Raw genomic sequence first — 12628 nt, 5'->3', positions numbered from 1 at the left:
GTGCAGGCAGTGACATTATTTTTTTGCGCCCGTACTCCAGGTAGGGTATCAAATCTCTTTAGTGAAGATAAAACCAATGGTTATTTAGAATATCATGGCGCGATATCATCACGTTCCTCCATTTTGTTCCAGAGAAAATGTACATTGAATTAACAAACACACCTGAAATTTTGGGAGTTGGCTACAAGGAAGATACATAATCTAGAACAAGACAAAGTGTTTCATGTATTACTCAGTGGCGTCTTGTCGGCGCAAAACAAATTTGATGCAAGTATCTGGAAGCGTTTCAGAAATATAACGTTAAATTTAGCATGTATCATTCACCCAACCATACCTCCCTAATATTGACAGGTTGTAAATCACGTCTCATGGTAGACCACCCTCAGCTCACCACAATCCCGGCGGAATCAATACTTTCTTCAGCAACCAGGGCGTTTGAAATTGTACGAAGCCACGTCTACCACGACACCCTTTTAGCTGCTTCACAACACCTCGAAGCTTCTGGGCAAGAACACACCTCTCCCCGGCTGCCGTTCAAAGGCGCAAAGCACTCGGTGACGTATGAAAAGACGTAGCTAAGAATGCGGCAGAAAACCTAAAGAGACAGATGCAGCTCTCTTCCAATGGCTTCCTACGACCTGAAGTAGACAGCAACGCCAAACTGGCTTACTGGGGCGTGAAAGAAAAGGTATTTGCGCTCACACAGGGGCCTAAGAAAAGGCGTACATGCGTGTACGTGGTGGCTCTATACTACACGGCAAAAAACATCGCGGCTTCCGTTTTGCTTCGTATCTTCATTCAGTATTCCGAAGCACTGCCTTCTTTTAGGCAAGCTGTACCATATTTGACGTTCCCGAGTCGGACATCCCCGGGTAGCTATATAAAGACTTCTCGTTGTGTAGAAGATGGTTGGGGTACTTACCGTCCTTCCATCAGCCCTTCTCTTGCTTCAGCACCTATAGCGAGCCAGTCTAGCAAAGGTGCCGACAGGCTACAAATACAGTCTCGTATACCCAAAGCGGCTTCCATTCCATGCAGCACCAAGGGCAAAGAAAGAACTTATTGACTAACCCACGTTGTCTACAGCCCTCAAAATTCACTTTCATGAGACGTCGGTGCCGAGGGTGAATTACGACAGTGATTTGTTGCATGCTTAATGTCTAGTTAGTCTTACTGACAGCTCGCAGATGGCAGCAAGACATGTCCACTCCACATGTTCCTCAGATGTTGCCAGACATTTAATTCGTCGTCCAAGGAAAGGGTGTCTCAAAATACAGAAAGAGGACATCATTCCCGGATTTGTACTTCCACATTTTGAACCTAGCTGTGATTCGTTCAAGACACTCGACAGCTAAACTTTGGAGAGCTTACACAATTTAGTTGCCCGAGTCATCGCAATAAACAGCTTTTTTATCCTTAACTAATATTATTTTCTGTATTTTCTATCCTTTAAAATTATGCTCATTGTTATTATGAACTATTATGCCAACCCCAGCCGCCCTCCACATTAAAATATTCTGGTCCAACTTGCATAGCAAAATCCTTCGTTTTCATGTTTACTTTCCTCGAACAAAGTCGTAATTCACTTTTTCGCAGATTTGACCCGTTTGTGCATTCGCTTGTTTTGTTTTCATTATCGCTGTCTTCTATTTCGTATGTCGAATGCCTCTATGTTATTTCTTCAATTATTGAGAGAATCCGTGTCCTTAAAGACCATATTCTCCACATTACGAGACGTCCGCTGAACTACATATTCCTCCCTACCTCGCACTTCAAACCGAGGTAGTTGCGCTAGGCTGAAGAGAGAAACAGAACACTCTATCCACTCGAGCATTATCTCAGCGTATGTTCAGCCGGTTTTGTGTTACTGGGCGCATTCTACAGTTTCAAGGTGCAACAGAAAAACACCACAACCGCGAAGAAAGCGAAGCGAAGAAATAGATACACAAACTGTGCAGCAGGAAAAAAAGTGGTCGACGTTATCCACATAAAAAACACTAGGAGACCCATGTGAAGACATGCAAATAATTTGTAGCGAGAAATAAGTTGGTAATTGGGATAACTGAATTCCGTCTTCAGCGCACGCGAGCGGACTTGTGTGATGCGGGGAATTTTTTTTGCTGCGAAATGGGAGTAACTGGTTTATCTTGAACCGATTATTTATTTTCGGCTGCCTTTGCAAGTGAAATGGGAGTAACTGCTTTATCTTGAACCGATTATTTATTTTCTGCTGCCTTGGTCACGACAGTAAATTTTATTTGCTGTAAAACCGCTTGGTATGTTGATATCGTGTCCAAAAATTACGTACAATGTTTTGAGAGAATAGTCGCCAATCCCCTATTCGGCAGTTTGGAATCGTGTAGTGGCTCTCTTCTCGTTCTGCTCGCAAGCCCGCTACTCGAGAGCTTAGAGACAAAGAAGAAGATTCACCTAGCATCAATCGAGATGCTATCTTTGTTAACCGTAAGGTAAGCATTTATTTACGACTTGTAATGTAGTGATTGCGCAGTGCTGTTTGCGATAACGCAGGGATAAATGCTCTGCAGCTAAGTGTATAATGCACTTGCAGTCATGGTTCAGCAATTCAACTCTGAGCGACAAAATTTCATTGCCCGAAATGCATATATTGCCGGCAGCCGGTACTTTATCGGGCAGGAATGTTTTGCCGGCACTGTCGCCTCACAGGGCTTGTTTATTGTGACTTTTATTTGTGCCCCTGAGGGGGACACTGTGACGTGTGGTAGGATTTAGCAGTGATTTTTGGGCCCAATGCGATCACACGTCAATTACCAGCCCTTGGTTTATGTTTAGGAGACGTTGATTTCTTGTGTGTGTTTTGTGCAGGTTTTGTTTTTTTTATTGATTTATTCTTTGTGCTTTTTCTTGCTTTACTCAAGGAGGGGGGGTATTCAGAAACTTTGTACTAGCTAATACGTATCCGCTTGCTTCCGTTGTCGGATTGCGTCATAGGTTCTTCTGTTCATTCAAGACATGCCTTGAAGGGGTGACTCAACTTACGTTAGAATTTTAATTTATACGTTGGGTTAGCTTAGTAACTGAAATAAAATGCATGCCAACACAGCATGCACAAAAAAATGCAGCCAGGAAGAAAGTGTATACAAACTGCCCGCAAAGCATTCCGGCACGATGCCATGCCGTCGCGGTTAGCCAATGGTAGTGCTGTCCCGGCTGCATTTTACGTAGCCGACTTAGCCGGTGGCCGGCACAACAGACACTGTCTTAATTTGGATGCCAAGCGCCTGTACGTACATCGGCATGCCGGACATTACAACATGTTTACACGTTATACCGGCTGCCCTATCAGTTGCGAGAAAGATGCGTAATGCAAGCAGCAGTTGGTGGTAGCACCGCACATTCCCTGCAATTTACAGATTTTCAATATGCTGTAATGCAGAAAAATACTTAAACATTTGAGAGGGCATCGTCTCCAAGCAATGCCAAAACGATAAAGAAGTCCTACTTCTTGTTGTGCCTCGCTCGTGGAAGCAGTGAAAGCGGGCAAGTTCTTTGACAGAAAACCAAATGTTGGCGGCTAGTGCAGTGTGCAGAACATAATTTAAGTTTCACTTTCAGGAAATATTTGTGCATTTTATGCCCAAGAAGTACAGCCTATTTACAAGCCTGAAGTCTGAAAATTCCGCTTTATGAAAGTATCACTTGCTCATTTTCCTTCTTTTCTAGGTTTCTCTAAGGGATTCTACAGAACATGTCTCGTACAGAATACGATTGGCCGGTCATGCAGAGAGACCCCGAGCTGGGCAGGCATGACCTGCCCAGGTTCACTGAAGATTCACAAGGCAACTTGGTCGTGGAACCTCTCAACACCGAAGATCTCCCAGATGTAAGTCCCACACGAAACTGTTGTAGGGAAAATAATCTTTGGTTGCTTTTATTTAACGCAAAAGGCTGGAAGGTTTCAATTAGCGAGAGCCTTCGGTGCAGGAACACCGCACAAAAACACGGATTCCTAAATTCCACTCAGCTGCAAGGCGTTCGATGGGACATACAGAATGGGAGAGGGCACGCTCTGTGCTTCGCAAAAAAATTTCCAATAGAAGTAGCTCCCTCCCTTAGTCGACGCCTCAGGTTGTTGCTCGCAGCGAGTTTCAGTATTTATAAGTTTCGCTGTATTTATGAATGATTCATGAATAAACTTGCGTTAAACATGGGGGGGGGGTGGAAATAAACAGACAGGAATCAACAGAGGAATAAACAGGAAGACGGACTCAGCTCATCTGTACGCTCATCTGGAAGTACGCTCATCCGGGTGTTTTTCCCTTGTAATCGGTTTTTCTCGAACGTTTAACCTTCAATTCTTCGTTACAAGTGGACATTCGCAATCACAACCGATTATTAGTGCTTCGGTTTCGTCTGGGTTTTTTTTGGTTGATTTAACTAATTGTTTCTCTATATATTTCTTAGATGGGAGCATACCTCTGCACAGGAATTTTCGACATCCCTTCTTAAAGCCAACTTCAACTCACACGCTGACAGACTTGGGAAAACCACTTAGTAAAAAAGTGCGATGAGTGTGAGGAATGCTTCGGCCTACCAACTTGTCTTAATACGACTATCCGCCCGCCGAATTTTGTACTCGTCAGCACTTTCGAACGTAAAAACACCCGTAAGCATTTGAAGCAAATGCTTCGAGTAGTGTGGAGAAGGGGAGAAATACGGTAATCACAAAATATATGTGGGGTAGCTTTGTGATTGTGGAGTTCCCAGAAATTCTAGCAAAAACTGACTGCATACTTGTTAGTCTAGGTCGACGTTTCGACCTCCCCACCCCGAGTTGTCGCTTGAACCTTACAAGCGCTCATTATGTGCATCGACAAAATACTTAGTGGACTGCCTCAATTAACACCACCACCTTGGCGAAGAAATATTTAGAAGGCGAGACGTCCAGATTAAGTGAAATCCTCAAGGCTGAAAAAAGTTTGTGCGAAGGGAGAATACGGTAAATTTCGAATTTACCCTTCACATTGTTACAGTCTGGTGCAGACGCATACCTTAACATGAAAAAGTAGTGTTGCATAGTACCCAAATACGCTAACAACAGCTTAGTATTTCTTAATAATTAAGAGTACGTCTATGGCATTCATATTTCAATATTGAAAGGCAGCCTATACAAACCTCGGGAAAGGCACAATTAATAAGGGCACTCATAGATAAGGCGCGGTTGAGGAAGACGAAGTGACGTTCTGAATTGCTTGTGGCAGTGCACGTGGGCAGTTTACGATTTATTGCTTTAATCTCTGCAAAAGTTTGTTAATAGACACTTCATCACAGCCTTTGTAAATCAATGAAGGAACCGCACTTTTTTATGCACAAACACATAGCATTACCAATGAAGTTAACATGGGTGAAATTTAACTGTTCTTACCGAATCCCAACGGCTATTTGTTAGCACATCTTCTGCCATATTGACACGTGGTTAGGTAGTGAAAGTTCGATGGGGTTGCAAGATCATGACAAAACTTCCATTGGGCGACAATAGGAAATGCGGGTCTTCCCCTGTTGTTTCTATGCTTAATCAGAGGGTCGAACCAAGTGCACTTTAAGAGGCATTCACAAGCAGAGAACAAAATTAGCCTTGGCTGAGCTTGGCTATGCCAGGATATACGTACGTGAGCTAGGGTTCATCTTGTTATTTTTAGCTTTCCTGGTTGTCTAGGATTAGCTTGATTATCATGCTTACTGCTGCTTCAATGAAACACACTCGGTGTAAGCATTATGTCACACATGTAGATTTATCAAGCGGCTCCTCCGCAGCCTCACCAGTCGCCCTAGAGCTAAGATGGTTGCGCAGGCGCACGCCGGTGTTAGTGCGACGCACGAGCCATCGGTTCCACACTCGGCCACCACTCGCATGATCATCGGGTGGTCCGGGCAGCCACGTGCGGAACAGATATCGGCGAAGATGCTGGGCGCGTGGGGTGTGTTAGAGACAGCGGGCAGCGAGCAACTTTCTGTGCGCCGTGTGACTTCACTGCTCCTCGCGCATGCGCAGCACGGCTCTCCAGGAGCCACGCGAAACTGCTCAACCTCAGACAGTGTAGCTCACGGTACAAAAAAGTATACTAAGTATCTGCGCCTAGCGAACATGAACCGCAGGACAAAGGTCTGACGTAGTGGTACAAAACAGGTCCGGTGTTGGACGATTGCTCCGAAATATCGCTACCGAGACAAGCCAAACCTGTGAATTTCAGACACTTGCTCCAATGCGTGTGCGGCGCATGGTCGACATTGCATTGTGAAGTACTCCACGTACAGTGGTCTACCTAAGGTTGCCTTCCTTTTTCTGTGCCCGTGGCTGATTTAGACACGCACACGAGAAAGCCGAGGAACGAAATAAGGCATTCGTATTATTAGAGTAATTATATAGGGAGACACTTTAAAGGAGCTATGGAGACAAAACACAAGTTTGGTTCGTTGAAAAGTTTGCCTCGTTAGAATCATACTGACAGCTCTGTTAACGTAAACTTCCTTCAAATAAGCTATATCATTAGGAAAAAAAGAATGGCCATGCGACCCACTAGCTCATTTACCGCAACCGAACCTATGATGTCATACCAGCCTGCTCTGCGATAGACGGAGGCCGGCAAGAGCAAACGCGAATTAGGCAGAGCGTATAAGGTTGCCGAACGAGCTGTTTGCGCCTAAATGTAATGCATATCTATTTCACAGCATTAAAAATGGTGTGGTAAACAGCAACAGTTACGAAAATACTCGTAAACATAGAAGTACCGATGCGTATTGCTGTTGGTACTGGGCGCACTATGCTTCTCTTAGCTGCTCAACAGTCCGACACTTTGGAGTTGTCCTATACGTTTGCTTACATGACCCTGTTTGTCAGCATACCGCAGGTTTCACGAAGCAATTACTTCCTATTGTAACAAAAACAAGCCAGGTGTAAATACAGCCAAAAACAAAGCAACGGCGGAGTGCTGAGTATGCTAGCGCTCCCGGTAGGTTTGACAGCAAGCAAGGCTGCAGAGCCGAATGGCGCAGTAGAAGTTCTTTTGTACACGCGCTGTTATGACTTTCTGTAGACGTCACGAAAACACACAATGTGGCGGGAGAATCAAAATTTTAACCTAAATTAATTTCTCAGTGAATACGGCATCATTTGCGGCCGCGCAAGCTCTGAGTACACTATAAACCACGAAATTTTTCGAACAAAACAAACATGTATTTTGTCTTCGTGGTTCCTTTAAGAATCCCTGTATGCGGGACTGCCAAAGCATTATATTTTACTTCAAGCTGAACAATCCTCAGTGTGTAATGGTATGGCGGTCGTGATTATGTCTTCTGTTGCGACAATATCATCGTCACGGTTTAGATATGTCTGGCCTGCAATCTTCGCGCCGCAACGAAACCGGTGGTGTGGCCTGGTCGTAGTTTTAACTCACCCGAGCGCATGGGCTGCTCGCAGTGCGGCCTTTTTGTGCATCCTGGCAACTTCTGAGGCACACTTGCGTGCGGGACCACGTTTTACACTTCCCGCTAGCGTAGACGCTTCCTAGGTCCTCGCAGTAGAGACAGCACAGACATACAGAAACGTGTCCAGCGGTGTGATTGTGTGTTTTCATTATTATCGTCATTATCCTATCACGGTAGCGTCGTCTCGTTCTCTGTGTTACTATGATGGGCCACACAAGAGCCGCACACAAGGTACGCGTTCTTTGCTAGTTTCGCTGTTGGCAGGCTCAAAACATTTCAGCTGACCTCCGCAGGTGGTACCTTCCCTTTTATTCTCTTGTTCCAATCGTTGTGGTCTATTTTTTCTTGCGCCGTAATAATGTCGTTTAACTACATTTGTTCCCTTTAGGGTACTGGCGCATAACGCAGAAGACCATTGCTTTTTTCTGTTACTCGGGTTCCCTTGATTGTCTTGATATTTTCAAGCCCTACATAACTCAAGCTACTGCGCACTATAACACACACACACATACATGAGCGACAATGGAGTATACGCGGTGCTGCGGGAAATATGTATACCCTTTGCTTTGTATGTCCCTTCCTTATATAGCGCTGCGAATGTTTGGTTGTTGTGCTTGTGTGTGTGTGTTTTCTACTGCGCTGTAGCTTCATTTATGTGGAACCAACTAGCCCCGAGATGAACCTTACCAAGTCGTACGTATTTGCTATAAGGGAAAAGTTGCCTTGGTACGCTTGTAATGAGCCTGCTCAAATAACTTATGTAATCCTCAATTATGCCTCCAACACACTATTCCCCCCGGGCAGCATCCAGGATCCAGGGTAGCCAAATTAGTATGCCCTCTCTCCCGTATTCTGAAGGTCGTGAGTTCGGTTACCGGCAGGGCAGCATGTTTCAAAGCGAAGCTTTACTGTCCTCACTGATGCCATTGTATGCCAATAAGCCCTGCAGTAAAGCACCTTTCTCTAAAGACGATGATGTGAGAATAATGCAATAGAAATTAGTCCTCCTGTGGCCGAAACAAAACCTGGACTGCTCACGTTATGAAGCCGGCGTCTATCCAATGGCTGTATTTCGACATTGTCGAAACGAACGCCCAGCAGCAGGTACCGATTCCCGCTTACACCTTTACCCGAACATTAGGCCTACGGAGTGCGCACCGGAGAGTTGTCGTCGGTATTGTAGAAAATCAGTGCTTACTCCGAGAGTAGCACATATAAGCGAGTTCAAATCCCCAACCAAAAAAAAATCCCTCACGAGGAAGCTTTGTAGTTGAACATCGTCGTCGTTGGTCGGAGGTGGGCATAATTTTTCTGCACTTTCTTTTATTTAAAAAAACGCACTTCAACACTCAAAATCTTATCAACTCTCGCGTCCATGCCTTAGTTGGTGTTCGTGAGAGTTTATTTTCTTTTCTCAATTCCCTCAACGAGCCCGCAATTCCTAAATTTGATGTGCCGCATGCATAGGGAGAGTCTTCGTGTAGTGTTGTGCAACAAGCAGCATGACAGGGTTATCCGCAAGTTTCCAGCTACTGCCACGTCACAGACGTCCGTGCCAAAGCATAAGTGCTTTTAAAAGGCAGCTATCTTCACAGCAACTAGTTGGAGCGGAGTTAGCTACCACCACAAGAGTACGATGTCATCATGTATTTTGGGCACACATTTTACGCGACGAAGTAGGGAGGAGCAGAGCCTCTGTGGTTGCCTTGTTTATATGAAAGCCGAAATATATATAAGAAAACGGTGGAATAGGTTGCCACCCGAAGCAAGTTTCTCTCCTGCTCTTTCCTTTTAAAAACGAACGTGATTCATCTAGAAAAACGAAAGAACTCGCGTCTCCATGCCATCCTTGCTGTTCTTGACTGCTGGGTATACCACTTCTGTGTGTACAGATATGAAGTTTGACGTCCCATTTGGGTGTCACTGCGGGTATTATACAGGCTTCTTCTTCCATTCCAAGTTTGCAATACAACTCTGTTTGTCTAAGGAGGGGTTCAGGATTAACGGAACATTTCTCCGACTGTCCGTCCTTTCGGCGAACATATGGAGAAAAATTACCGATGGTCGCGCTGTGATTTTCAGGGCAGTATTTAGTCAATCTGTCAGATTCATGCTCGAAAGAAGTTCACTCTTTCTAGAGCTCAAGAACTATTTACTGGTTGCAGGGTCCTCCGCCCAACGCCCGACCCATCTTCTACCGCCTCGCCGCTTCGGTCATTGGAGCTCTCCTTCTGGCACTTTTGACACTCATTGGAGTGGCATTCATCCTCGTGCAGTCTAGGGCGCCCTTCGATACAACGACTGATCCGCCACACGACGCGAGACCTCCGAGATACGAGTAAGGATCCACAGATAATTTTCCACTTCCCTGAAAACGAGCAGTTTATTGCTGGCTTCTTTCTGAAAAGTATCAAACAATGTAGAACGCAACTGCTACTGGCATTGATTTATTGAATATTTTAGTTTACCATTGATTGATTGACTGACTGATTGTCTGATTGGCTCATGTCTGACTAGGTGATTGAGTAACGCGCGGTACTCATTTTTATAGCGTTCGTACTTGAGGGTCCAAAAGCTCAAAATCCATGTATAGCGTATCAATTGATCTACCAGAGAATAACAATGTGCGCAAATGACGTATTATACCCTCATTTTCTTGTGAACTTTTCACTTTTCAACCCTGATAGAGATGCGTAGTAAGTTAAGCACTAATGAGTCCCTCCCCCAAAAAGAACAACACTAGGCGCGAAGCTTGTCACCAATCAGTAAAACCAAAGCAAAATTCAGCACCAGAAACCAACCCTTAACCAAACTCGCACCCATCCTCAATATACCCAAACCGACGCCCCATAAACGCAAACCAAATTCCTGACCCAACACAAACCAAGACCCATCCCGAACCAGTGGCGGCGCTTGGGAACACACACACTATAAAAACAGTCATCCCTGTTCACGTAACGAATTGCCACACATTCACGATTTTATTGCACGGCTCGCGGGCACAAAAATATACAGCAAGACCGACCTCGTTGTGCCATACCACCAAATCCCCGCCGAACCGGAGGACATACAAAAACAGCCATAACAACTCCACTTGGCCAGTTTGAGTTTGTCCGTATGCCCTACGGCTTGAAAAATGGAGCGCAGACCTTTCAAAGGTTGATGAATGAAGTCACCTAGATGACAATTTGGTGGCCAGCAGAACTCCTAGCGAGCACGAATAGCAACTTCACCAAATCTTTAAGCGTCTGGATGAGCACGGTCTGGAGTTGAAAGCTCAAAAGTGCGTGTTTGGTGTCGAGGCTCTCAAATTCCTTGGCCGCCACATCACTGCTGAAGGCATTATGTCATTGGAATCGAGGGTGGAATCCGTCAACACGTTTCCTGCTTCAACATCTTTCCACAAGCTCAGAGAGTTCCTCGGGGTCTCAAACTTCCACCGGTGGTTCATTCCGTATTGTGCGCAAGTACTCCAGCCGTTGACCGACCTACTGCGCCGAGAAGATCAAAAGGCCTCAGGATTTTGTTGGTCTGACAAACATCAGAACGCTTTCCAGAAAGATAAGGGCGAACTGGCCGCGGCTACCCTTGTCATTCATCCACTGCCTGACGCGCCTACACACCTCATGGTGGACGCCTCCTCCACATCTGTCGGAGCAGTGCTGCAGCAACAGGAGGGTGCACAGTGGAAGCCACTGGGCTTGTTTTCAAAACGACTGAAGCCTGCAGAAGTATACGGTACAGCACTTTTGGAAGGGATATGCTCGCAATTTATTGCTCCATTAAGCATTTCCGCTACTTCCTCGAAGGTAGTGAGTTCTACATCTTGACAGACCACAAGCCCTCACCTACGTATTCAACAATAAAAGTTCCTCCTACTTAGAACGGGAAATTCTCCAGCTGTCATTCATCTCTGAGTTTTCTACAGACATCCACCACGTTCCCGCGGATGAAAACGAAGCAGCCGACATCTTGTCTCACGTCAACGCTTCCGGCACAAAAGTCCTGGACTTCGAGGCGATGGCCGCGGCTCAGCGGTAGGACACTGAGTTTACCAGACTGAAAGGTGGGGGATCCTCACTCATGCTTTCGGAGGTGGCGCTTCCCTACGTCCAGGGCACGATAACCTGCGATACCTCCCAGGCAACCCCATGACTTTTCGTCCCACTGAATTTTTGTCGAGTGGTATTCAACACTTTCCACTCCATCACCCACGCAGGTGTCCGCGCCACCCGGCGGCTGATAACAGAACGCTTCGTCCGGCCCGGCGCCAAAGCGGGTATGCGACGTTGGGCTCGGACTTGTGCAAGGTGTCAGCAAGTGAAGGTGACTCGCCACACTCCGGCTGCAATACAGGAATTTGGGACTCCTGAGTAGCGGTTTGACCACGATCACCTCGACCTCTAGACTTGCTTCGCTAGATAAGGTTCGCGCGTTAAACGTTGCCAGGTTCAGATTCCATTGGCGGCCTGTCCGGATCCAGGGATTCTTAGCACCCTCTGCTGCGTCACAGGTCTGACCGCCGCCGTGGTCAGTTGCTTCGCAGCCGCTGGGGACTGAGGGCCGAGGGTTAATTGGCGTATTCATGGGAGGTTGTGGCCGTTACTACACCAGGGTGGCCAATACTGCTCTGGTGAGGGAGTGCATTACCGGCAATGGTCGCCGGGTTCAGGCCGCACCAGGCCCCTTTGTGCAATTCCATCAATACGCGGATTTTTTTTTAATCCGGTGGGAATTGTCCGGCACCGGGATTCGAACCACGGTCCTTCTGCACGCGAGGCGGGTGTTCTACCTCTACGCCATCGCTGCGGTGGCGCCATCGAGGAATACTACGCCATCGAGGAATTAGAGGGCATTAAATGGGATGTAATAGGGCTTAGCGAGGTTAGGAGGGCAGGCGAAGCCTTTACGGTGCTGAGAAATGGACACGTCCTATGTTACCGGGGTCTAGAGGACAGAAGAGAGCTGGGAGCGGGATTTCTAGTCAATAAAAGCATAGCTGGCAACATAGACGAATACTATAGCATTAACGAAAGGGCAGCAGGTCTTGTAATTAGGCTCAATAAGAGGTACAAGCTCAAGGTGGTGCAGGGCTACGCGCCCACATCCAGCCACGACGACCAAGTAGTGGAACGCTTCTATGAAGATGTGGAATCGGCAATGG

At 46.3% G+C, this 12628-nt stretch overlaps 1 protein-coding gene across 1 annotated transcript; it reads left to right on the top strand.

The window, feature by feature from the left end:
• The first annotated feature begins 3079 nt into the window (after nucleotides 1–3079).
• LOC144150096 (uncharacterized) lies at nucleotides 3080–9810 on the top strand. The gene is made up of 2 exons (XM_077681908.1): nucleotides 3080–3862; nucleotides 9630–9810. Exons 1-2 carry the CDS (start codon nucleotides 3728–3730, stop codon nucleotides 9804–9806), a joined length of 312 nt encoding a protein of 103 aa, XP_077538034.1. The 5' UTR covers nucleotides 3080–3727; the 3' UTR covers nucleotides 9807–9810.
• The last annotated feature ends 2818 nt before the right edge of the window (nucleotides 9811–12628 follow it).

The sequence above is a fragment of the Haemaphysalis longicornis genome, unplaced genomic scaffold, assembly GCF_048455015.1.
Source record: "Haemaphysalis longicornis isolate Haplotype H1 unplaced genomic scaffold, Haemaphysalis longicornis Haplotype H1 scaffold_8, whole genome shotgun sequence".
Lineage (NCBI taxonomy): Eukaryota > Metazoa > Arthropoda > Arachnida > Ixodida > Ixodidae > Haemaphysalis > Haemaphysalis longicornis.
The sequence above is the reverse complement of the archived record's forward strand: the minus strand, read 5'-3'. Positions and strand labels throughout refer to the sequence as shown.